We start from the raw sequence: 26,529 nt of genomic DNA, 5'->3' as shown, positions 1-26,529 counted from the left end.
CTGGCACCCATTCACTTCACACAAAACCAACTTGGTCGCCAGTTAACAACATTCCTCAAAATATCTTCTTTTGTGTTCTGCGGAAAGACAAATCAAACAGTTTTGAAATGAGACGAGGATGAGAAAATGATGACCGAACCTTTCGGTTGAACTATTCATGTGGTGACACACAAATTATATCAACATTTAAAAAGCCCAAACTTTTAAGTAGATGCATAACAATTTTCAGGTAATAACCCACATAGTCACAACATTCTCTTCACAAAACCTGTGAAATCTCTGTGAAATGTGAACTGACAGGCAAAAAGCTGACAATAAAAGTTTTAACTAAATATTTAATTTGGAAACATGTTGCATGTTTTCAGGAATTGTTTGTGTAGACAGATGTGTGTGGCAGCTGGTGTAGAAAATGTAAACAAATGCTTAGAAAACTGAAGCAGATGCACTTGCTCCGCCCAAAACATGCATGAGCACCATTCCAGGAACCAAACTCCACAACAGATAAAATACCTGGCAGCAGGTGTATTACATCAGCAATGGCGTAGCATTAAAAGTATGTTAAATATTCAGGTCACAAATTTGACTTTCAGGCTTCGCAACTACATCACAATAAGCATGATAGCATGACATTACAGGCAATACTATATACATTTCATTTCATGTGTAACTTTCTGAATAACACATTAATATAACTTTTTATTCTCTCATATAGCAGTGTCTCTCTTGATAACCTCTGAATGGTTCAAAATCAAATGTTGTCACAGTGAAAAAGGACAAACATAATGGCGTAACACCCCAAATATATCACAAAAAGGAAACGATATGAACAAGTGAATGTCACAAATGTTTTGGACAACTGCTGTGTTTGTTGGCACAAATAGTAGCTTTAAGTGACTGTTCAAAAATTACATCATTATTTACTCAATTCCAAACCTGTTTGACTTCCACAGAACACAAAAGAAGATATTTTGAAGAATGTTGTAAACCGGCACCCATTCACTTGCATTGGTTTTGTTTCCGTACAACAGAACTGAATGGGTGCCTTTTCAGTTGCCAACTTTCTTGAAACTATCTTCTTTTGTGTTCTGCAGAAGAAAGAAAGTCATACAGGTTTAAAATGACAAGTGGGTGAGTAAATAATTACAGTATTACAATTTTTAGGTGAACTATCACTTCAAAAGGACAGCAGACAACTGCTATTTGTCCAGAAACATCCACAGAGACGTTTGCGTGCATTTCATCTCCTTCTTAATATTTTGCCCTTTCTCAAAGGGATAAAAAACAACAACATATAAACAGTATGGCACAACAAAGACAGTCTACATACAAATACATACATATAAAATAAGGCATTGATAGGTCCGCTAGTCTTAATAGTGCTTTTAAAATGACCAAATATAACCATAAAAAGTCTCAATTCAGTCATTCAATAAGCATAATATATTGTACCAAGCATGACAAAGACTGACCCACAGGCCAATAGGCCAGCTAATAGATATGTCCAGCTCTGATTTAAACAAAGTGAGCCTCTCTTAGCTCCATCTCCTGCATACGGCGACTGCGTCTCTGATAGAGGGGTTTGGTCCCTGTGGGACTGAGCTCTTCTGCGCTGGAGCTTGGAGACTGAGGAGGAGAGTGCGTGGTGGAGCTTAGCGATTCACTTTCTGACAGTCCTTCCTCAGCTTCTCCAGATACAGAACCTACTGACATCGTCAGTGTTGTAATGCTCGGCTTGGCCGCTGTTGTAGCTGTGGAGAACAATGATGTGGGTGTGGTAGGGGGTGTGGCCAGCGTCGTGGCAATCGTTGCTACCGTTGCGGTGACCGCTGTTGTTACTATAGTAATGGATGATGTATATATTACTCCTGCGGTATTGGTCGATGCAGTCAAATCATTTTTCGCCACCGAGTCGAAAGACCTGAATTGGCTTCCCGGTTTATAGAAAGTTCCAGGAGGGGGTTTTAATGTCCGTGGTGCTCTGAAAGATATTGGAGCTGTGCTGGACTGGCCAGCACCAGTTATGTGAGGACTGCTGTTGGATGTCACACTGACGCTGCCCGCTGTTCCCGAAACAATCTCAGCGGATGACTTCACGGAGTCCGTCACATCAGAGGACGGAAGTTTGGCCACAATCATTGCAGTTCTAGGCGTCACATTGTAATGCCTGTATTGTTTGTCCCAGGTCCTTCTTAGCATTTGAGTGTCTATGAAGGGGTTCCTGTAGTAGCTGGAGAGTCGTGGTGTTGAAGGCTTTTCTGGTTCGGTGGTCCCCGGGATGGCAGCGGGAGGATGTTCTTGCTCAGTATTGTTTCGGCTGTTACGCTCATTAAGCAGTCGGTCGACGGGCATGCTGATGGGTCTGGACACCTGCTTAGACCTGGGGGGGCGCATCTGCACTGCTCGGGTGCTGGCACTGGGTCGGCCAAAGACAGATGTGGTCTTCGGTGCCTCCGCTGGACCGACCCCGTTGATGTCTGAACCGACAACTGCTGGAGATGAAAAACACTATTTATACAAACAATCTGTTATTGCCATCATTTCTATAACTTTAAATTTTATCTGAAATACTAGAGTTACAATTAAATATTAGAAGGATTTAGGAATACCAAAGCAAGTATTTACATTTTAACATAATATTACAAAGGCCAACATTCTCAAGACATTTTTTCAAGATTGTCTGCACAGCCTCATGTTTAAATACCTAAAGTACACAAGGTCAATTTTGATTTCACAGTGCCCAGAGACACTTATACTAACCAGACGTCTGTGCTCTATCTGCCCCGGTCTTCATTTCCTTCACTTCCGCCAACAGCTGTGAGGTAATGACAGACGAGTGTCTCTTGTAGACTTTAGCGCTCTAGATAAAAAATACGAAAAAGCACATATTGAAAAGGTTTTTACACAAAAAGACCAAAATAAACCACATGAGGCTCAATGTGTCACAGCCATCCTCTATTGCACTCACCTCTTTGATATCCATGAGAGAACGCGAGTGGCGACTGAGTTTCGGTTCTTTGTCAATAGAAACATGTGGGGCCGTTGGGCTGGTGGGAGACATGGGGCTGAGGGGAGCATCAAAGATCATTTGTTGATGACTGATGAGCAGTTCTACCATTCGGGCCTGATGGGGGTAGTCAACCAGAGAGGACAGGGACACTTCTGCGTCTAGCTGTCTGGGCTTGATAAGCGTGGGACCGAAAATGATACCGAGGTTACTAGCTGTCATCTTGTTCTCCTCGGCTTGCTCAGATACTCTGTAGAAAAATGTACAGCATGAAAATTAAATTCTGAACAAATTGAAGGTGTATTTTTATTTCTGTGCATGACACCGCCTTTTGTTTATGTAAATGTTGGAGCGGTTGTGTACCTGTGCAGGTGGGCGATTAGAAACTGCAGGGTTCTGTAGTGAGCTGCGGGAAGCTGGCGAAGGAGGTCTCTGATTTTAAAGATGACTCTTTTGAGCTCAATGCTGAGGCACATCTGCTCTCCTGACGATTTATTTTTAGCAGAACCGGGCTCATCCGCCAAGACGTTTTGAGTCTCCTTCGCCAGCCCGATGACATCATTATAATACCGATACAGAATCAACGGCTCTGGCAACTGAAAGACAACGATTTAAACTTTTTATTTTTTGAAAAATCTTAGGTTGATTGCTGAATTGCAAGGAAAGCAGTAAGTTTCATAATAAAAATTAAAAAGGTTCTTGTTTTAATAATCCAAAACTGGGATAGGTTAATTTGCCCCACCACACCTGTCTCAGGTAAAGCTTGAGCACGTTGCTTATGTCATGGGGGTGGAGATCTGAAAGCTCCACCAAATCCTTTCCGTTTTCGAAGGCCTGGCACAGCTTTTCCACACGAGACTTCGCCCCATTCACACGATAAATGCCCTTGAAATGCATCGAAAGTAGGTGTTACACAAAAGATGACTCGGAAAATGAAACCTTTTAATTTCTTCTTCCAGTAACATTTCAATTATGCCTGTTTACCTTAACATTCAGGGCACGACTCTCGATCTCCGAGGTGCATTTTTTGATGATGAATGGTATGCCGTCAGCACTGTTCTTAGCTACCTGAGCGAAGTCAATCCCAAACAAGTGCAGTCTGCCCTGGAGCTTTTTATGACCGCACTGAATAGCGAGAGTCTCCAGGCATTTCTTATGACAGGCCAAGGAACACTATGTAATAAGAAATCATGACAATGACAAGCTATTCTCCTTAACATTAAATTCAACAGAATCGATGTGGGTGTTGAAGATACCTCCTCGCATTCAGCCCCGTGAAACACCACCAGGCCGTCACACTCTCTGCATTTGGAGGGTGCGCGCAATTTTCTCAACTTGTGGGTGTGAGCGGCTTTTGACATCTGAGCGTTTCGGAAAGGTCCAGGAGAACTGGCTGATACCATCACAATCTCAGCAAGTCCTGGGAAGGGCAAATGTCATCAGTTTCTAAGTCTTATTGAAAATAAAATGCTTTAAAATCCTCTACTATGAACTTTCCAGTCTAATCAGTGCTGTGCAAGACCAACAACTAAGTTTTTTTAAAGTAGGTAGTAAACTATAATTGAGGCCGTTATTATTATTGTTATAAAACATTTCATGGTGAGGTAAACTGAGAAACAGGAAGTGTTAACTGTGGCATTTTGCCAGTATCAACACTCCGCCCATCTGTGTATAACAAGCAAAAACATCGATGTGAAGAAACTCAGCACTTATGTAATACAGTAAAACTGTAATCACAAGGTTATGTGAGCACACTAACCCACACAAGCACACGCTTCATAGTGTACTACCAACCGTTATCTAATGGGGAAAGTGGTTCTCTCTCATCCAGATCATCTGCAGAAGACATGGTACCAGTTGAGGGAGTTCTGAGAAGCCTGCGTTTGAAATCCCCTGCAACAAGATCACACACACATTATTCTCACTTCTGTTCTGCACAGGACTTCTCCTATTCTCTACTTCTCCATCAAGCTCACTGAGAACTAGATAAAAGACTAGCTTACAAACTTTACTCTTTAACAGAGTAAAGTTTTCAGTGTATAAAAACTGGGTACTTAAACAGAGTTCAACAGTTAAGGGTCGGGTTACTGGCACGTTTTGGTGTATTTATGCCTCACAATTTCTGTAATGTTTTGAATGTTGTTCTGTTGATCATGGTAATATTATGTTGAAAAAGCATTCATAGTGGCCACATAAAAGGGCTTTTCACAACAACAACAAAAAATCCCTGGGTCAATATCTTCTTTCGAAACTCGGTTTTTACAACTTTTCACACTTCAAATTTTGAAGCAGAGTTGTCCCCGCATTTTACCCGGGGTATTGAAACCCCACTAATTTTTTCTTGGATGCAGAACAATCAGGTTTATGGCTTTTTAAAGGGAAACACACTATTTTTATTCAGTCATTTTTACGTTGCAGTATTTATCCAATCATGACTGTTGACGCTGCAAATATGCAAATAAGAATTTTAACCCAGGGTTAAGTGATGTACAGTGTGAATTGTCAGGTTATAAATACCAAGGGTTATCTCTTAAGCTCTGGTAAATTATAAGCATTGTGAAACAGATCACCCAGGATTCTGTTTACCTGGGGTTTAGAATAACCCGGGGTTAACGATTTCAGCCGATTTTGGGGGGGCAAGTGTTTCTGAAACAAAATATGTTGCTAAAATATAACTTTAGGTGTCTAACATGCAGAACCAGCATACTTTTATGAAATGAAGTTGGAGAATGTACCTGGACTGGCAGTGGGGGAGTCCATTGAGCGAGACTCGCTGCTTCCTCCAGCACTTTCTGAGTCACTACACGTCCCTCCTCCACCACCACTGCTTGTGCTCCAGACCCGCTGAGAGCCCTGCGTCCTTACCGCTGCAACACATAAACCATTCACTATCACTACTGGTTTATGACAGCAATAAGGCTTATAAACAGTCTACCTGAAAAAAAAAACATCTTTTTTTCACTCTTACATTGCTCAGAAACATATGACTCTCCCACAGAAGAAGATATTTTGAGAAGACGTTTCTCAAAATATCTCTTTTGGGTTATACAAAAGGTTATACAGTTATACAAAGGTTTTTGAACATAAAGAGTGAATAAATGATGACAGAATTTCTATTATTAGGTGAACTATCCCTTTAAAATTATACTACGTGGAGTGTTTGCCAGACCATACATATGGTATTACAATAAATATCACTTGACAAAACAAATCAAAACAAACTAAATGTCCACACACGTATATTTAGACTGTTTCATTCATGCGCCTGACCCCAAGTAAACGTCCGGTTTGTGTTTGGCTAGTGTCTAATATTATAACTATTTATGTTTCATTTATGTTAATATTAATTTGTATTATTATTTAACTGAACAATAAAAGTAATAAATAAATTATTTGTTCAATTTTGTTGTATGTTCATTTAATTAAATGAACGATTCGTTTAATGGGTCATGTAGTTCAGTCACATTTAAACAAACCGAATGGTCTAAATTCAAAATATTAGAGAGACAAGTTTAGCCAAGTAATTGTTTTTCTCGGTTTCTTTTGATTGTTATCAGAAATAATCTACAGGCACTCTATTGTTTGTGAATGTGTACCTGAAGTTAAATTAGGGTCAAACAAGCCTGAATGCGCGGTAACGGTTGTTTTGTTGATAAGACAAAATATCACTTGGCCACAGCATTTCTTAAACCTAAAATATGGCTTTGAGTATTTTCTTCAACACTGCTCTCATAACTAAATTTGTTACTGAATTGAAAATAGTAACATTTGAAAGCAGTTATATTCCCGCATGTCATCTATGTAAAATCCTGAAAGTATAAAAAGGCATAAAAATCTAATGTGTAACTGAGTTCACAGCTCATATCTAGGGTCTGGATGTGTTGTAAATATGAGCTCAGGATATGATCCAGCAGACTAATCACATCTCTTCATCAGGGGTTTTTGAGGGCCGATCTGGGTTTTGGGCTGAATCCTGACTGCTGGCAGTCCTTGTCCAGATACTCTACAGCCAGCGTTGGCCAGATGTTCAAACCTACAACAGATGCGTCAGGCCTAAAACTAACAGGCTGCCAAAGCTTGCTAACACAAAATGTGCCTTGAAGTGAGAAACATCTCAAGATCCTGTTTTTATTGGAGCAAAGTAAACGTTTGGAAGTTTAGAGTCTAAGAAATGCTAATAACATGTCTTTCAGAGCTTAATGTGCAAGGACAACTATAAGTGTGCCAGTTATATGCGGATTTCTCCAAAGAATGTAAACACCAGCACTGTCAACAATGTTTTTCTGGGAAAGTTGAGTGGAAGCAATTTTTGCTAGTCCATTTGAAACCGCTAGTGGTTAACTTGGGTACCTTACACATCACACAGTATCAATATGAAAGTATAATAACAGAGAGTGAAGCTCAAATAAGTGAGAATACTACATAATCTTTATCGCCGGTGGAACCTGTTTTCACAGACAGTCATATAACACAGGTAAAATTACAGCTTCCTCGAGCAGTATGAGGTTATGTGTGTTGCTTAATGGGCATTATGCCAGAGAACCACCCACTCCGTTGCAGGGTTTGAATATATAAACTTTTGGTTCCATCTCAAATCTTGGGTATACCTACCTATGTCTCCACTGCTATTAGAGCGTCTTTCCCCGATCTTGGTCTTGGAGGGCGTTGCGGTCCCCTCAACCTCATCAGCGCTGTGATTATCTCCAGAAGCGACTGAGCCCTGTGACAGGTTCCCGTGGGAAGAGTGGGTGCTGCTCACAGACCTCTTATGAAGGGACATTCTGAAAAGGATAAACATAACCAGGGCTGTCAATCAATCCAAATAATGACATGATGTGTTGAAAGATCTAAATACAACCATCCACATTAACATTAGCAGAGAAAGAAATGTTTTCAATATTTCAAATTCTTTATGTAACATGCTCTAGAATAGATGAACATAGCTGGCTATTTTTAGCATTTTGTGAAATAGGTTTCTTGTGAAATAAATTTTCTACTAAAATCCTCTAGTTTAAAAGAAGTTTAAAATAATTCAGTTTTGGAAAGATGTGACATAGGTTAGCCTGTGTTTAATGCGCAACAGGACTGTATAGAACTTGCCAATATCTGTACAGGTACGCGTGTATGAGGTCGGTGTGATTCAGAGGTCAAGCTTTAAGCGAAGTTTACACAAGACAGCGATTACAGAAACTCCCGGGTAAACAACGGCATCGTTTCATTCAACATTCTTCCTGAGGAAGATGCAAACAATACACGCCCCACTCCGGCACGCATGGAAACAAAAGCTCTGCTGCGAGTGCAGACTAACCCAGTTTTGGAGGGAGCGGTGATGTCCTGAGACAGAGATTCCAGCCACACACGCTCTTTGGGCAGACTGCACACGAACTCGGAATAACGCTGGCCCGGCTCGTACTTTTTGGCTTGTTCGCACAGAGCTTGATAGTTGACGGGCAGAGGCACAGTTTGAGCCTGCTGCATCTGGAACCAGTTCACCGTCACCTACAGTCGGTTCAGAAGAGAAGTCAGTGTACTATAATAAAAACATCTTCTTTTAAAGAGAGGTTGTGGTATACTGAGTCAATGTAACAATGGTGTGAGTAGGAGGGATACACACCGCTTTAAGGGTCAGATCACATTGGAAGACCAGCTTCCGGATCTGAGCGAGAATCTCACTCTTGGCGTTGGTGAGGCCAACCTTTCTTGCCTCGAGATCAGCCACACTGGCTTTATACTGCTCTTGTGCTTCCTCTGCCTGAAGTCACCACAAAAACATAGATTGTGAGCCAAACATAACAAAACAGAAGCAGTGTTATTGACGGATGTTTAAGTTAGCGTCTAATTTATATGCACCAAAAATAATGGCGTTTAAAATAGGTTTCCATAAATTGACATGTCAAACTATGTTCAAAAAATGTTTAAAGCATCAAGTGATAGTTCGGCCAAAAATTTAAATTCTGTCATTTACTAACCTTTTTGTCTTTTGAAACCTGAACGCTTTTCAATTTTCCACAGAACACAAAAGAAGATATTTTGAGAAATTGTTGCTGGCACCCATTCACTTGCATTGGTTTTGTGTCCATACAATAAGTGTGAATAGGTGCCGGCACTGTTCGGTTACCAACATTCTTCAAAATATCTTCTTTTGTGTTCTGCAGGAGGAATGAAAGTCATACAGGTTTGAAATGACAAAAAGGTGAGAAAATACTGACTCACATTAGTAGATGTTGTGCAGATGTTGTACTCTAAACTAATTCCCAGAAACCCTTTTCTGTTTTCTCATCACCACATAGATACCCAGTAAACCAGGTCAATAAACACAAGGGCGTGTGTGTTTTCCTGCAGTCTGTGATGGCGGTGGAATTCAATTTTGAGCATTAAAATTCTTTATATTGTGGTTCTACATTTGTGTAGTACCCTCAGTAGGGCCTCTTCCTCCACCCTTCGTTTCTTCTCCAGAGTTCTGCCTCCTGTGGCCGGCTGCTCCTCCTCAGTGCGGTTGGTGGAGCTGCGGGCTTTCTCGTACTCCTCCCTCTTCTGCCCCTTCAGCAGATGGGCTTTCTTCACAGTGTTTTCTGCCTCGGTCTGAACACATATACGCATTATTAAAACGTTCTGAAGAAACGCAAACAATGAAATTAAGAGAATCAAAATAATCATTAGTACCACTTTCTTCAGCTCTCTCTGCCATTGTTCTTTAATCTCTTTCCTCTGCTTGTCTAGGTCGTTTTTTCGAACCAGCAGTGGCTGTGGGAATTATGGGAAACGTGTTGTTAAATACTTGGTTTAAGGATTCTTTTATAAGGAGTTGAAAGTTCTTTAGGTCTATACACAAAGTCCAAAACTAACACTCATGAAGCGCCAAATAAAAGTAAAACTGGATGTGGAAAGTAAATAATTATATTGTCACTTTACTAGTTAGAATGTAACATTATTATGAACTACACGATACATGTTTAAATTACAAAATATAAACACTAGTCTGGCCCATGAAGATATAAATGATATACTATCAAACAAATCACTAAAAGTTATATTTACATTTATATTATTGTAATTTTAGGTCAAAACTGGATGTAAATAGATGTATAATTGTATTTATGATTTTGATCCTCTCGGTTTATAATCTTACCTGAATGAATTTGTTAGTTTGTAGAGACGCAGCTGTTTGCAGCAGAACCTGATTGTACTCAATCTCATTTTTGAATGCAGAGACATAAATATCCTGAAAGGGCATGTAGTCCTTTGCGATAAATAAAAATAATCTTATTAAAATGTTGTTTAGAGCACCGACCGAACAAGAAAGACAATGTAAATACCATGTTCAAATCAAAACAATGTACTGAAAAGTACCTGTTGACTTGCAACTGCCTTTGCGGATTCTGCCATCTTGGCAAAACTTTTGGCACATTCCATGTCTGTAAAACACCATAATAATACTCAATATAAAGCTGACTAGCAATTCAGAGCAAGAAGGAAAAGGCTTTATGAACAGACTGACCCAGGCTGAGGCGTTTCTCTACCCAGCCCAGAACATCTTTGGTGTATTTGGACCAGGCCTTAGCAAAGAGTAAAGCCGACTCTACTCCTCTGTCATTTCTCAGGAGAAGAAGGTCCACCTGTTCCACAGGGGACAATTCTGGAGGGGACAAAGCAGAATCTGGCACACAAACTTGATAGACACATAACAAAAACATACGCAGACCTTCCACATCTTTTAAAAAGAGATGTTCAAAATGAGGTACCCTTTGAACAAGATGACCTTTATGGTTCTGTCATTTAAACTCGCATTAAAATTCACTATAAAATGTTGCTCTTTATAGCCCAAAAGTTACAAGGCAAATTTAACAGGTCAGCTTTATTAAAGGGTGTGAAACTGGTGGCAGACTGCTTGTAATATTACTAAATATGCCACCGTCCCCATGGCACCAAAGATAAAGAGAAAAATCTTTCTAAAAGTGACACTAAGGCGCACGCTGGTAGGTACGATAAAATTACTGCATTGCATGAGCGTGCGAGATCATCTCATAAAATCTGTGCTAAACCTTCGCCAAATGCACTGACACACACCCTTTTGACCCCCCCACACACATATAAACACCACCCAGCTGCGCTCCATCTGAATCCAGGCACCCCGCCCAATAAGCCACATGTGGTTCCAATGCTACGCACAAAGTTTAAAAAAAAGCTAAAGAATGTCAACCATTTGGCAAAAAAGAAGAATGTGAGGCTGTATGAAAAATATCACGAATGTAAAAGGGGGTGTATTGAGCCCTGCGTTGGAGCATGACCTATGTCAGAACTGTTAATCTGTGTATCTGGTAGAATAACTAATTTGATGTGTGGTCCATTAAAACTAGGACAACTTTTGTTTATATTTGTATTTCAGGGGGAGAGTGCAAACCTTCAACGGCATTAGCCTGAATTCTGAATTTTACAATGAAAACAAGATGCAAGAAAAAAAGAGATTTACCTGCCAGATCATTTCTCTCTTGATGGCATCCCTCCGAATCATCAGAGAGGTTTTCAAAAGACTAGGGGAGATATACAGAAATGTTTCATCAGATAAATTGGACTACATAGGCAAGGAATGAGATCTTTGCTTGTTTTCACTTGTCTTTTATCTTAAAACAGTCGATCAAAGCCTTAAACACCTTACTCTTTTAATAACAGCAGCAGGTTTCATCATTGTCAAAACAATCATCTGAGCTTTAGAGGTAAAGTTCATGCAAAAATCATTTATTATTATCATGTTGATCCAAACAGAGTCATTTTATTTGTGGATCACAAAAGGAGTATTTTGAGAATCCATCAACATTTTCAAATGGTGGATATAATTTACTAAGCTGGTAAAATACACCAAAATCAGTTTTGCCCAATAACTGACTAGAAATAACTATCGTTTTGTATCCAACCATAAGGTGTTTTGGTATTGTGGTTAAACGTCGGTTTCATTCATACAATGACAAATAAAACTGCTCTACTAAAATAGAACAGATGTGTATATTTTCCCAATATTTTTGTGGATGTTGAGACAGATTATACCTGTTTAGATGGGTGCTTGCATGAAAAGTTTGGGAACCCCAGGTTTAAAGGAGTAGTTCACTTCAAAATTTGTCTCCATTCACTTTTTAAAGTGAACTACTTTAAACCACATCTGTACAACCACTATAAGATCACCACATACACATTTAGTATATAATGGCTACATTTTCGGGTACATTTTTCCTTAAAAATAATTTTTCAATATAGGTATATAAATATATGTATTTAGTTATTAATAGGTTCACGGCCCCTATCAATTTGTTCACTCCATAGACACTTAAAAAATGGAGGTGATGATGACTTACATGACTTCTGGTCTGGGGAAACCCCAACCTGCAGCCGTTGTCCACATCTCCCATAAGGAAGTCAGACACTCTGAAAAGGGAATGAGAGACACATCAGTCAATGCACTGCTTATCAAATATTTTGGCCTTAACTTATTTATTCGAGAAAAAATAAAACGATAGTTAACCAAAAAGTGAAAATTCTATCATCATCAATCACTTGACATAATGTTGTATGAGAAAGTCATGTCATGACATGAGGGTGAGTAAATGACAGAACATTCATTATTAATTTTACATCATGGCACAAGCGGTAAGACTGAGTTTAATCTGATTGTGCAATCTGAATGATAGTGTTTACATGAAAGGGAAATTAAGTGATCTGATTGATGTGCGCATTAAAAGCTTCAAATCCGATGTACATGACAAGCTTCAAATCCGATACTGCACAAGTGTTCACCTTAATATCCAGTAAAACGTTTTAAAGAACATTTTGTGTATATTTTGTTTTACACATGGCGCTTATTTTTTTACAGTTAATAAAGGCAGAGTATGTCTCGTGCCAAGGAAGCACGAGCACATCCGATGCGGTTTTACCATGGTAAACTAAGACAACTAACACTACTAAGACCCACCGGAGCATCTGCAGGCAAACAGTAATTAAAATAAATGTTTAGCAACAGTAGCGAACATTGGAAGTGATAATATGCGGATTCATATATCAGCTCTAATGGTAAAAAGAGACGGGAGCGGTGCACGCGGGTATCATTATTATATTCACAAAACGGACTCAAACAATGTTGTAAGCAGAGATGTATTTATTTTATGTCTCAGACACCAGCATAATAATTTTACAATTTATAAACTCAAAATAATGTCTTCATATCAATGAAGCAAGGTTGTTACTGCGACTTACACTGGTAAAAACAGTTAATCCTTCCAAAGCACATGCAAGTAAACGATAATTAAAATAAATGTTGAGTAGCCTACTATGAATGTAAATTACATTTTATGATTAGATATTTTAGCCTACAGTATGTCTTGTACATCTGCAAATGTATCGTGTTTTAAAAGGGACTGAAAAATTGCGGTTAAAAACTCACTCCAAGGAAACTGATTGGCGTGTTTATACGGAGCGTTTTCATTAGGATTGGACTTTTAATCAGATTACATTGGTCCATGTTAACGCAGCTACTGTAAGACAGGGATAGTTCACCCAAAAATGAAAATTTATAAACCATTTACACACCCTCAAATTCCAAATCTGTATAAATTAGATCCAAGATATTTGGAAGAATGTAAGCAATTCTCAGTTCTGGGTTATTACAGACCACCATCTTAGGAAAAATTAAAATAGCAGTCAAAGGTGATTCTTTATATTAAATTTTGTGTTTCCCAGAGAAAAACAAATACAATTTTTTTTCTACTTTGGTAGTGAATGTTGTCCCAGGACTGAAAATCGCTAACATTCTTCTAAATATCTTTCTTTGTTTTCAACGAAGAAATTTATATATGTTTAGAAAACATCTTTTCTTACAAAAGAGAGGGCTCCAAAAAAAGATAAAAAAGTACTCACACATTGCCAAACGTGAATGCCAAATTGTCAATGGTTGTGCATATCTCGCCAAAAATTGTATCTTTGTTGTCTTTATTGACTTCTTTGACGTTCAAGCCTGTGAAAAGTAATAAACCCCAAAATTACAATATGTTCACTCATTTGATAATGGAGAATAGCAATTATTAGACCATGAGACACAATTCTTCTGCCCACTGGTTTTTCGGCAATATGGCTTTGTAAGCAACTACAATCCCCATAGCCGTCAAGGGCCGCTATGAAGTGAACTTTTCAATCAAATCCTTTTCAGATGCTTATCAAAGTTTAACGCAACATCAATGAATTCACTTATTTGCAGAGGAGATTAGAACCTGTTTAAGTAAAGGAATTAGGTATTCTTCCTTTTTTCACATCAAATGCTGGCGTGTGCCAAGCTTATGCTTCCCCAAAAACAACAAATCCTGAATTCTAAAACATTCAATTATCGTAATTAATGATATTGTTTCGAGCAGTATGCCAATGCTATTTTGGCTTCTTATGTTTTCAACACTTACACAAGAAGTTGAAAGCTTTTTGACCTTAAATCTTCGAGCAAAATGCAAATCTTTTCAATAGGAAATGGAGAAAAAGTATGTGACAGACGGCAAGTGAAGGCTCAGAGGCTATGAAACTTGCATTAACCAAGCACTTCCTGTCTGCTAGCTGTTCCTCCCCTTTACAGGAAACCCTCAGAAAAATTCAGAGGACAACTTTCGCCCAACTTACCAGCTGTTTAAACTTGCACCTTAGTTTAGGTCCCGTCATATCCAGGTTTGATACGGTAAAGCACAGCACATGGTTAAAGCGGAGACAAAATTATCCACACTATGACACAGCCAAGTTTAGAAGGATTCAAAGAAGCTTGACTTCCACTTTTTCCTGACAAACTGGGCCAAAAAAACATCATCTGCTAGAGTTTCCAGTTCCGCTGTTTTTTGGATGGATGACACGGAAAACACAGTGGCTGTCGGCAAGGGTGGGAATCCACACCCTCAACTACCACTCAAGCTCGCAGCTATAACGGAGGACAGAAGCACAGGAGAAGAGAGCGTGAGAGGTGCGTGTCTCCTCATCCATGACTCTCTGCTTCTGAATACAGGCGGCCCCTGCAATGGAATGGAACGCTGACTTCTTCCTCAGGACATCCTGCAGTTCCACAACAATGCTTCCACTTCTGCCCCCATCACAGCTCAACCATGAGAACGGCTAGAGTCAGCCAGAAACCAGTTCTCTCAAAGAAAACCCTTCGAAAGTAGAGCTGACTGTCACACTTTGTCACATTGGAGAGTAAAACAAGTCTTCCTAAAACCGTGATGTCAAGAGAATTAATTGTTTTTGAACTAAAACACGTATATATCGGGTTGCTGCGCATTTTGATCAAAATAAAACCCCTGTTCCAAAACTTAATCATTTTCATCCCTACACAAGAATTTCAAAATGTACAGTTTGTCCTGATTGTCCACAAAAACATACATGCATACATTTTTTCAACCCGACACCAGAAGTTTAAAGAGATGTTTGATAAAATATCTTGCGAAAAATATCTCCACGCGTCAGGGTGCGCTGCGTCATAAGGCAGGATGAAATACCTGAGATAACAGAGGCTCCTGCAGATGAGAAGCAGAGATCAAACACAGGCAGTCTACTGCCACTGACTTGTTCTAGACATTGGTGGGGGAAGAAAGAATTTCAATAACTTGAGACATTTGACACTTTTATTTATGTGCCCTTGAGAGATTCTTCTGCAAAACTATGCGGATTTAAAAAAAAAAAAAAAGACCTCATGGACTGTGATCAAGGGTGAAAAAATGTGCATCTTATTTCCTGAAGCTCCATCTTGAGAAGGCATGCTAACATGAAGTCAAAAGTGAGTTTGTGTAGGGGAGCTTTTGTGATGGAATGTGGGTCTTTCAGGTAACTTGAAGTACTCGGGTTGAGCGGGTCTCAAGGACATGTCTATCTTAACAGTCATAAAAAAGCAAATGCCTCAAGAATGCAGTAAAGGATTACACATACAGCATCTTCCCTTTGATAGAAACAGTGAAAAGGGTCATCGGCCCTCTAGTGGCACAAGTTGATACTTTAGTAGCAATTTCAACCAACGTACACATTCAAAAACACACTTCAAATCAGCTGAGAATTATTGGGACAGCTAATAAAAGCCACATTCATTATCTCTGTATGACTCAAAATAAGCAGTTTTTATTCTGCAGCCTCGGTCTGGACTGCAACTCGCACACACTAAAGTACATTTGAAAAATATTGTGCCCTAACCAAAAGTACAATGACCATTTCATTTTAAACAGAAAACAAAAGTGCATTTAGGAAACTGTGCAAGGACAGCTAGGTTTTGAGAACTGTCTAGCTACTTCCCCTCAACTTCAGCCTGTTGTTGACTCAATGTTCATGATCAACTACTAAAACAGAACCGCAAGTGTCTGACTGAGTGAAACCAATGGCACTTTATTAACAGCAAGCATGAGTCTTTTGCTGCAGATCTTAAGTTTTTTAAAGTGGGTGTGGCTAAAGGAGAACGCTCACCTTTGACTTTGGCAATAACTGTGCCTGCAACACTGAGAATTTCTGCAGAGTTCAGCGCCTGGTGCTTTCCGATGAAGGCCTTCAACACGCGGACCAGCTCGGTGAGTCGCTCGTCGACCACGTGCTGCAAGCACTCTTGATTTTCTGTGGGTGAAAAAACAGACCACAAACACGTCAGCTCGGCTTCTTTGACATGTTCAACTTTAAAACAATGTGAGTGCAGTAACAATGTAGTCGGCATTAAAACTAAAGACACTTTAAAAGCTGAGTCACCTGCCCTAAAACGCAGATGAGGAAGTGTCATGAGTGATGATATTCAAATGGCACACACGTAACCATGTGTTTGTTTTTGGCACGTTTAGTGTGATTGTGCAAGTCTTGGTGGCTAGAAAAAGATGAGCGGATTATAGAGAGACACTGTGTGGCAGAGATGAAGACAGAGATACTCTGCAAGTATGAGAGAGATGGCAGGTGACAAGATAATACAAGTACAGAGACAAATATGCCAACAGCAATGCATGGGTATTTACAAATGGTTTCAATTTTGTTTGAGGTTAGTTGTACATTGAGAATGAGGCACAGAGCTCCATTGCTGCTGACTAAGAGCACTGGATTACTGCTCTCATGCAAAAGGGGATCAGGGAGATTTGACTTATCTCCTGTTTTTAAATATGTGTATGTCTGTTTGAATGCATGCACGTCAACGTGAGAAGTTGCTCACATTACCTCAATGATTTTGGGAAGTACCAAGTGTCTGTGCGACACTAGTTCTTTTATTTTGAAAAAGCGGAAGTGTGTTGAAAACTGTAAAGGCCTGTTGACACGAAGGCCTTATTTATACCTGCTATTAAGTTTGCGTTTTGATCAATCGGATCACAAGTGGATGACAGAGACACATACCTATTTACACCTGGTGTTTTAATCCATCTCTTTTGTCCACTTTCGACCCCCTCTGTCCTGATTTTTTCAACGGGAGGGTTTATGGGCGGCTAAATACAGGGGCTTTTCCGTAATTTCAATCAAGTAAGCGATCTCTTGTGCCTGTTCGAACACATTCAACGACATGAGCACGTCTACACCACGAACACAATCCGGTCGAACGCGTTTTCGACTACCTCTGGAAGTAAACAGGATCTAAGTCACCAGCTATTAAATCACATCTTAACAACAAAATGACCAAAGGAATGTTTGCATGAAGCTTAAGTGGATAGGGTATGTACTGATTATGCCGTGTGTACCAGTCTTGGCATATAGCCAGACTTTCACATTGAAGGTCTGGAACTTTTAGCTGCCTTCTTAGACCAAGGCCCACCCAATAGGCCCTATGACTGACAGGTATAGCAACCAATCACGTTTCATATTTGATGTTTAGAGGTGTAGAAATGTCCCCCCAGTAACAAACCGGTGTAAATTCACGAATGTGTTAAAAAATATCAGATGACGACTTCGAACGTGCTGAAGTGTTTCTAAAAAAAAGTGTGCCATATGCATCAGACGTTCAGCCAACGGATCATTGGTGTGACGTCAGAGGCAGAGACTAAAGACGACTTCACATATACTGTAACTGGACGTTGTGAAGCGTATTTGAGTTTTGATAGTAAACAAGAGCATCTGTTTTTTTTATCCTCACCTCATGCCATCCCTGTGCACATCATGCCACAGGGAAGAGGCAGAAGCTTTATGTAAGCACCATATAGAAGGTATGTGTGTCCGTGTAATTCAAACTCATTAGCCTTGGCTTATTTTTTGTGAAGAAAATAAATCAGGACAAATTTTCAATGACCGCACACTGTACACCCCCCTTCACATTTATATTAAATACAGGATGTTCGGGACCACTGGACCCAGGGCTTAAAAAATTATTTTTGTTTCTGCCCCTGCTGTTCCCACAAAAAAATGTGAAGCACTTCAATTCATAAATGTGGTCCAACAAAGGTGCAGGGCAAATATGAACCATGTGCGGTGTTCAAATAAATTGTAATTGTGATGAATCTTTCTTTTAATTATTTTAACATAGTGTTTCATTGTGTTGAATTAAAAATCCCAAACTGCAGCGGGTCCACTAGACCCACCAACACTGGCTGAGTAACAAAAATATGAACACCACACAAGGGTTAATATATTTTTGATCTATGGTTGGATATAAACCCGAAGGAAAAATTAAGAGACCATTTAAAATTTTCATTTAATCAGCATTTCTAGATGTATTGTCTTTCCTATAGCTCAGTGGTTGTTAACAACGCCAAGGTTGTGGGTTCAATCCCAGGGGATTGCACATACTTAAAAACAAAATGTATAGTATAATGCAATAGAAGTCGCTTTGGATGTAAATGGTTGTGACCATTCCAGTCCCTGTGGAATTTCAACAACGTCAAATCTCAGGAATGACACAGTCATCCAACAGCAATGTGAAAGGATGATCGCATTATAAGACAAATAAAACGAATATTTGTTTAACTTTTTCTAAATACCTGGGAGAAATATTGTTAGTTGTTCACAAAATGAAACAAAAAAAATTGACATTTTACCTAAACACATTTAAATAGTAATTCAGAATTTTGAAATGGTCTCTTCATTTTTTCCATAGCTGTTTATTCAATTGCCAAAAGGCTGAACAATATTGGGGTATATGAAGACAGAGGATCAAAGAATCTGTAGAATTTTGTGAATTTTATGAATGACGGCCATTTCAATTCTGAAGAAATCTTCTAATCTGTGTCCTGAAGGGGCAGATTATGTGCATCCCAACATCCGCGTTTCCTTCCTACTTGTTTACCCTTCTGCAAGGGTTTCTCATTAGACAAACCCTAAATCATGCTAAACACAACAACAAAATGAACTGCTACTCCACCTGGGTAGCCAGGTGCAGGTCTTTTCCACGGGAAGATTAGGAGATTCTAGTGTGATAAATGGAGAGTAGGCCCTAGCCTCAGGGACAGTGAGTGTCCTCTCTCCTCTTTGACTTTGAAGTGTCCCTCACCGAGAACACAGACAAAAGGCCTCCGTCACAATCCCCCACCCCTGCTGTAGGTCTTCCTCTCTGTGCCCTCCTAATTACTGGTGAGAGGTGAAGTCCTAACCAGCAGGTCTCCGATTACACTTCAACTGTTTATATGGGGCACATTTTTTAAATCATAGACTTATATACTTGATATTGGTGTGGTCAACTCCTGTCTGAGGAAACTTTTTATCACTTGGCTCTGTGTAGCCCAAAATGCAAGACGAAAAGAATGTTACATCTGCCCAATGGGGGTCCAGCACACAGGGGGCTATGTCATGTGTCAGAGCTGATTGGGGTCCCAGGACGTCTTCATGCCGGCATAGCAACCAGGGGTCTCCAAACCCTCTCTGTTATGAATAATGCATCAATCCGGGCCCCCAAACACTTCAGTGCTGTCAAAACAATGGTATTAAAAAAGTATGCATGAAAATTGCTCACAGGAACTGAGGGACATTGTTTCGGTGGGGATAATGCAAGAGAGGCACACACGCATTGTTCGGGGCGAGCCCCCTGCCGATGGCCCTCCGTCCAGGGTCCATTACACTTTGAGAGCTCCAGCAGCGAGTTGCTGTCCCTCCCACGCTCAGTGTGAGTGCTGGCCCAGCCACGCTTCACGCTCAGTCTCTTCATATTTCACTAGTACTCTTCACCCACCCCTCCTTCTCTTGATCAGAGCTGTTTAACATAATCTCACCCAACTGCCAACAAGCCTCGCACCGCAGTGTGAGAATGAAGCACAATGTTCCCTATCACGGGTTTCTGACTCATCCACTCCAATGTCAACACGGTTTTCATTTCAGAACTGGTCATCATTTGATACAAATAATGCTTTTTCAGATCAAGGCTGATTATATTGAAGGTGACGGGTTTGTTTTTTATCTGAAATTGCGAGACTCCTCAGTTTACAATGATTGAACGCAGCGAGCAAGATTCAGTTACAAAATACTACATGAAAAGTGACTTATCTGACCAAATCTTTACACTCAAGCATCTTTTTTATCAAGCAGGCCTTCTCAAAGACACTACTGTAAGCTTTCAAAATAAATTTCTAAGTTTCTTCAGTTCAGTAGCTTGAACAAAAAATAAATTTCTAACGAACAAATACAGTCAATTAAATATATTGTAAAGAGTGCTATAGTCAGAAACCAAAACGTCAGTCTTTTCCTGACACTGGGTTGCATTTTTTCCAGCATATGTTCCAAAGGTTTCCCAGAAAACTAGCGAGTTGACACAATGTCATCATGCACTTCAAAGCTTTTACGCACAGCTGCTGGCATTTACTTCGTTGCTAACAACAGGTAATCAATAGGCACGTCTCGACCTGCCTTTTGCTTTTTGCCCAAAGCAGCAGCCGAGCTCAGCGACTCTGTTGTGATTCATCGGTGAGAAAACCCAACTGTGTTTGATGATGTGCCTGTCAGCCCTCCTCAAAGCATCCCACTTGTCGTTTATGAGAACAGAAATACGATTCTTTGAAGTGCAGGAAAATTACAGAAACTAGAGTTTCCCATTAACATATTAGGGGAATTCAAAATGCCACAAACACCACTTTAAATGGGTAAATCACATATAAAATGTTTAATTTCAGTTCATTCAAATATTTCATGAGCTCAACCAAAATTACCCCTATCAAGAGAGCTCAAGTTGACGTGTACCCTGTAAAACACACCTCACCCAATGATGGTCCTGCACTCTTGCTAGATTTTCATGGGCCAACTGGCACATCCCCATGACCAATCTGCTGAACAGTGGCTGTAAATACACACCCCAGGAAATGCTACCCAACCGCAGGCCCACACAAAACATCCCTCACCTTCAGTGGGAAAGTAACTGCCCAACAAATCTCTCTCCTCCACTTCACAAGCGCAGCGAGCCATTATATGGCCTACCACTGGGGCTTTGGCAATAGTGCCACCCGCAACACTCTGTGAAGGAATCTCGTTACACAAGGGTGGGATGTCTTTTTTTCACTTTTTCCAATTTAAAGGGTTTTGTCCACAACCCCAGATTAACACCACTACAATATGCTGAAGGGGCCTCCACCCCAGGACCTCCAACAGACTGGTGTAATCAAGAAAACTATTTCTGGGTCCAGCTATGAGAAAACAGAACTAAAATCTGGCATCTTTAATTTGTATATCTAAACAACCTCACATTGCTTCACACTTATGGGGACCCCCTTACAGTAGTCTTTATTTTATGTCATTCTCTATGTGTACTATCTTTGTTTTGAGCCACAATAAGAGCAGAACAGCTGGAGGTTGATAACAAGTCTTCGAAATGTGAAAGAGCTAAACTAATTTTAAACTAGTTCTGTGTGGACTCAGATCTTTCAGAGTTCCCAGGCTTCAGTATGGAGAGAGCCTTAAATAAAAAGATCTAAGCCTTTCATTATAGACTGATGCAGTTTAAAAGATCAGAAATTGCATAAATTCTCAGCAAATACAAGTAAAAGAAAAAAAACTGGTAAATTCTAGATAATTTACACCTAGTAAAATAACTGGATTTTTTATTAATTATTGGGATCTTGCAAACCATAGAAACACTGGCTTAAATTGGGTTAAAAGGCTAAACATTTTTGTTTTAAATTAACATGTTGGAAATGTGTTTTGATAACTTTTAATAAAATAAAGAATGAGTCTGAATTACCTGCAACTACAGTATATAAATTAGCTGAAGTAATCCAACTATTTGATGTACATTTCAAATCACTGACACACATAGTAAACATACAAACTACAGAGCAATGCTACCGGATCTATGCTAAATCCGCCTAAAGACTCAATAAAGATGCATGAAAGGGCCCTAAGCCACAAACCACATGGCCTATTCCTGGTTGATATCACAGAACCCTTCAAACTCAGAGTACTCAAGAAAAGCTAAGATACTATTCCTCTCAACACAAAAGCACGTTCTTTCACTACAGCACATGATGACCGTGAACATGCCACAATATATTTAATCATACTGGAAACACAGTGGAAATTATTTGATATTGGGACTTTCCAGTAAAAACACCTCACCCTTCTGAATATCCAACTATCACGGGAGTTCAACGTTACACTAAAACATCTCCGTTTTGGATTCAAAGAAATATCACACTGGGCTTGGCTCTTAGATGTGTTTTGATAAAAGAAACAACTAATTGAATTGTGAAATCACAATTTTGCACTTAAAACTTCACTTACTAGCACTTCCGCTACTGCAAGCATAGCGTCAAATAATTGTGCCAGTGTAAAAAATGCCTTTGAAAACCCCTTCAAATTTCAACGAGGAAGAGTCATTTTTCACGTGTCACGCACCTAACAACAGTCAATCGAAGGCGCCATAGCAACAAGTGAACATTTGTTCTGGAGGAATGCGGGGTATGCAGGAGGAGGGGGCATCATGTCAGAGAGGAGGAATCAAGGACGAGAAGAGTTTTGTCAGACAGATCAAAGTGATGAGCCATACTTACAGTCAACATAAACACAAACTACAGCAACAACAACAAAAACACAGAAAGAAAAGATGGCCTGATAAACAACTTAATCGTCTGTGCAGTTATCAACAATAGCTTCAACCAGGCATTCAGCATGCTGTGAATTTAGACAGATGTAAACATGCAACGAAATGCGTTTCCCCGGCTAACCTGTAGACACTAGTGTGAAATAAAAGAGCTATGATGATCCATCTCTGAGGCAGACAGGATGAATTCATAAATTTAAAGGGTCAGTGAGCGTCTCCTCCATTAAGAGGCAACAGGGCAGTAAGAGAGTAGAGAGGTCGAAAGCGTTTGCTTGAGGGAAGTGTCACCAGACAGAGGTCAGATTGACAGAGGTGGTGTCACACAGAGAATCTCCTTGACCAATACTTAACCACACAGTCGACAGATTGAAAACAGATAGAATTCATTTTGTTGGGACTCTAGAATAGACTGAAATAAAGAGAAACAGAATGATTGATTTAAATTACGTAAAACAACTACAAGTTTATACACTCGATTTGCTTTGTTGGTATTTGTGTTGATTTATTTTGCCTGTATTCTAACACAATCATTTTAGGTTCTAATACTGTGGTAAAAATGTAAAAAAAATCCTCTTTTGGGAAGGTAAGTGTACTTAGAAATGATACTAAAATACAACAGTGAGATAACAGCAAAACTATAGCTAACACACTTTTTTACTTCAGCGTCGGACCTACGCCGTAGGCAACACACCGGTTTTCATTTATACCTGTGCGTCGTTGTCCTCATCGACAGGTAATGGCCACAGGTGTGTTGCTTGAGTAACAAGAGCCGAAGAAGAAGCTGTTTGTTGTGTATGCTGTCTGAGAAGTATTTAGCAGAGATAGCAGCAAGTACATAGTCACTTTTGCAGCTTGAGTTGTTAGATAAAGCAAAATATAGATAATTCATTCGGAAATGGATACGAGTAAACCCGTAGCAAGTTTTTTTTACCTGAAGGGAGGGGGTTCAAGCAAAATGTTTTTGCAAAGACACATAGAATCGTCACTAAATCCAATATTCCTTGGTATGGGACATTTTGGCTATTCTTATTTGGGGAAGTATTTATATGTGTAATACCACAAACTATACTCCACAACTCTGTCATTAAAGATGAAATTTTGACAACGGCTTTCACTCTTTCTAAAATGGAAAGTCTTAAGGGAACACAACTTTCTAGCTGTTACAGACATAAAGCACCTGGAAGACAGAAGAGCATTCTACAGGCACAGTGGGTCATGTGCAGTCCTATCTATTTTGGTTCCAGCATAGGGAGGTAAATATCAGAGATGCCTTGTGCAGCAGAAAAGAAACACTCTCAGCAGGATGGCCTGGAGTTTACCCGTGGCATCCTGACAGACGTGGCACTCCTCCAGTGATGAGAATGATGAACACTAACACAGCATACAAGCACTCTGCATTTGCGTGGGCTGAGACAGTTAACCCACATGGATACTTAGTAAACGCTGACACAAACAAGTGATACCACATCAACCACAGCTATAACATTCTTCAACAAAGTTCTGTTTGTTAAAGATTTATCTAACACGAACATACAACAACATTTAACTATATGTTTAAATAGCATATAAAACAAATTTAGCTGTTCACAGATTCATGTTAGTCCATTGTGCAGTTACAATTATGAACCAATAACTGTTAATAAAAAAAGATTGAATAAATGCTAGAAGTATTGTTCCTTGTTAGTTTTTACAAACAGAAGCTTATTAAAAGTTTTACCACCACAATTGTTGTGGACCAAAGCACTTAAACCTGGCAGGCAGCATTTGAAAGAGCAAGCTTACACTTACAACGCTAATAAAAAGAATCCTACCTCTGTATTGAAAAGCCTCCTCAAGACTCAGCAGCGCGTCAGAAAACTTGCGCACATCATTGACCAGCTGCATGATGTATTCAGGGTCTCCTCCGGGTGGGGTGATGGCATGGTCCAGGCCCATAGCGCTGAGGGGGTTAGTCGTAGAGCTCCGACCCATATCTTGTGTTTTGTGAGAGCCGACAGCCAAAGGTACAACGTTGGGGTGGGACAGACGAGCACCGCTTGTCAAGCGCTTATTCCCACTGTTCCTGCCCTGTCGAAACATTCCAGCAGCCACTTCTGCCGTTACTGAGCCACCTCAGCCGCAGATCCAAGCGCCCTCCTGCCAGTGGCGAGTTGGGAGCACTGTGAGAGTACAATTTCTGTTTATCATTAAAGCAACTAAAACAAATCACATCCTATGCAGAATGGAGAGTCAATAGCAATGCTTATGTTCTTCCTGATGGTCAAATCTAAAGTTAAAGACCAGCGCCTTTTTTACCATAAGTGTGACACTTAAGGGGTGATTTCTCTTTACCAAACACAAAAGGAGAGTAACGCAAGTAAAACTTAAGGTGTATTAAAGGGCACACTTAAGAGAAAATTACACTTTAGGTGCTTTATGCAACCGGGCCCTGTAGTGGTAAACAAAGGCTGTACATCTGTGTCAACTTAAACATGTTTTGTCATTTGCTTAATAAACATATTACTTTTAAATTAATAAGCATCTAATGGAGAAGTGTCCTATTTAGATTGCATTTCCAAGCAATGAACCTTTAATGTTTTTTTCTTACTAAGAAGCCTAAGTAAGTGGTCTCTTTCAAACTATGAACTATTCGATCTCAAGACCTTTAAAGTTACCTCAAACTACGTGACCCATCAATCCACGGCTCTCCACCCATTCAGATGAAAAGCTCATTGACTGTTTTCTGTAATTACGTGCCTGCTTTTGTCAATAGGTGCCGTCTTACTAGTGTGGAACGTGACTAGTCCGCTGATCTTTATCGTTTAACAGCGTGACACCTGTCAATCATAACTTACACTCTTAAGATATCTTGAGTGGACATCTTAATGGACAGAAATAACACAAATTATTACTAAATATAATTTGTGTCCGAATTACACATTGAATTTTGACTTAAAATCGTCTCCAACGCGAAGCAATAGTTCACCATTACGCAGTTTTATTAATATTCGTATTAAATTCTGTTTTTGTATTTAATATCACATCTCTCGTCACCGGTATGACGACCCTATGAAACACATAATATTATGATCAACTCATTCATCGTAAAAGTTTAAGTTCCTTCTTTTCTCATAGCGGTTTTACGTTTTAGCGCTGATAGCTAACCAATTTCCCTTTACAAATATTAAGGGCTAATTAATCTATACCGTACCTCTCAAAAGAGTAACACTTACTTGAATATCTCATAAGAAACAGCATATTGCAGAGTTACGAAGACAAGTCTTGTGTAAATCCATGAAATACGCTCGAACGATACGCAGGCAGGTCGACAAAACTCCACATTTAGACGAGTGAGAAACTTACTGAGGGATTGACTCAAAATTTACTCACGTGACCACATGGCCAACTTCCTATTGGCTGACGGTCTCCGGCAGCGCAATCTGCTTGTTTGCTGTTTGAAGGACTAAAAACGTCGAAGTACAGATCAACAACAAAATTAATAATTGTAATGATTTAAAATAAGTTAGGTTTGAATTTGGGTGATATACTATACTATCCTAGTCTTAATGTCCAGAGT

The 26,529-nt window shown here is 39.7% G+C and overlaps 1 protein-coding gene across 3 annotated transcripts; it reads right to left on the bottom strand.

The window, feature by feature from the left end:
* Window positions 1-317: 317 nt before the first annotated feature.
* arhgap29b (Rho GTPase activating protein 29b) lies at window positions 318-26,326 on the bottom strand. Of its 3 annotated transcripts, none has more exons than XM_056742523.1 (23): window positions 26,186-26,326; window positions 24,785-25,132; window positions 16,466-16,609; window positions 13,907-14,003; window positions 12,352-12,421; window positions 11,475-11,535; window positions 10,503-10,640; window positions 10,355-10,419; window positions 10,134-10,244; window positions 9,668-9,748; window positions 9,419-9,586; window positions 8,619-8,756; window positions 8,313-8,503; window positions 7,616-7,785; window positions 5,740-5,871; window positions 4,799-4,897; window positions 4,261-4,424; window positions 3,989-4,177; window positions 3,752-3,889; window positions 3,368-3,600; window positions 2,966-3,254; window positions 2,758-2,857; window positions 318-2,489 (listed from the first exon to the last, which is right to left on the bottom strand). In XM_056742523.1, exons 2-23 carry the CDS (start codon window positions 25,050-25,052, stop codon window positions 1,513-1,515), a joined length of 4,023 nt encoding a protein of 1,340 aa, XP_056598501.1. In that variant the 5' UTR covers window positions 25,053-25,132; window positions 26,186-26,326; the 3' UTR covers window positions 318-1,512. The 3 variants fall into 3 exon arrangements, with proteins under 3 accessions (XP_056598501.1, XP_056598503.1, XP_056598504.1); XM_056742525.1 differs by having other exon boundaries at window positions 318-2,486; XM_056742526.1 differs by lacking the exons at window positions 16,466-16,609; window positions 24,785-25,132; window positions 26,186-26,326 and adding an exon at window positions 14,651-15,002.
* Between the last annotated feature and the right edge of the window lie 203 nt (window positions 26,327-26,529).

The sequence above is a fragment of the Triplophysa dalaica genome, chromosome 3, assembly GCF_015846415.1.
Source record: "Triplophysa dalaica isolate WHDGS20190420 chromosome 3, ASM1584641v1, whole genome shotgun sequence".
NCBI classification, from domain to species: domain Eukaryota; kingdom Metazoa; phylum Chordata; class Actinopteri; order Cypriniformes; family Nemacheilidae; genus Triplophysa; species Triplophysa dalaica.
This window is presented reverse-complemented; position numbering and strand designations above follow the sequence as displayed.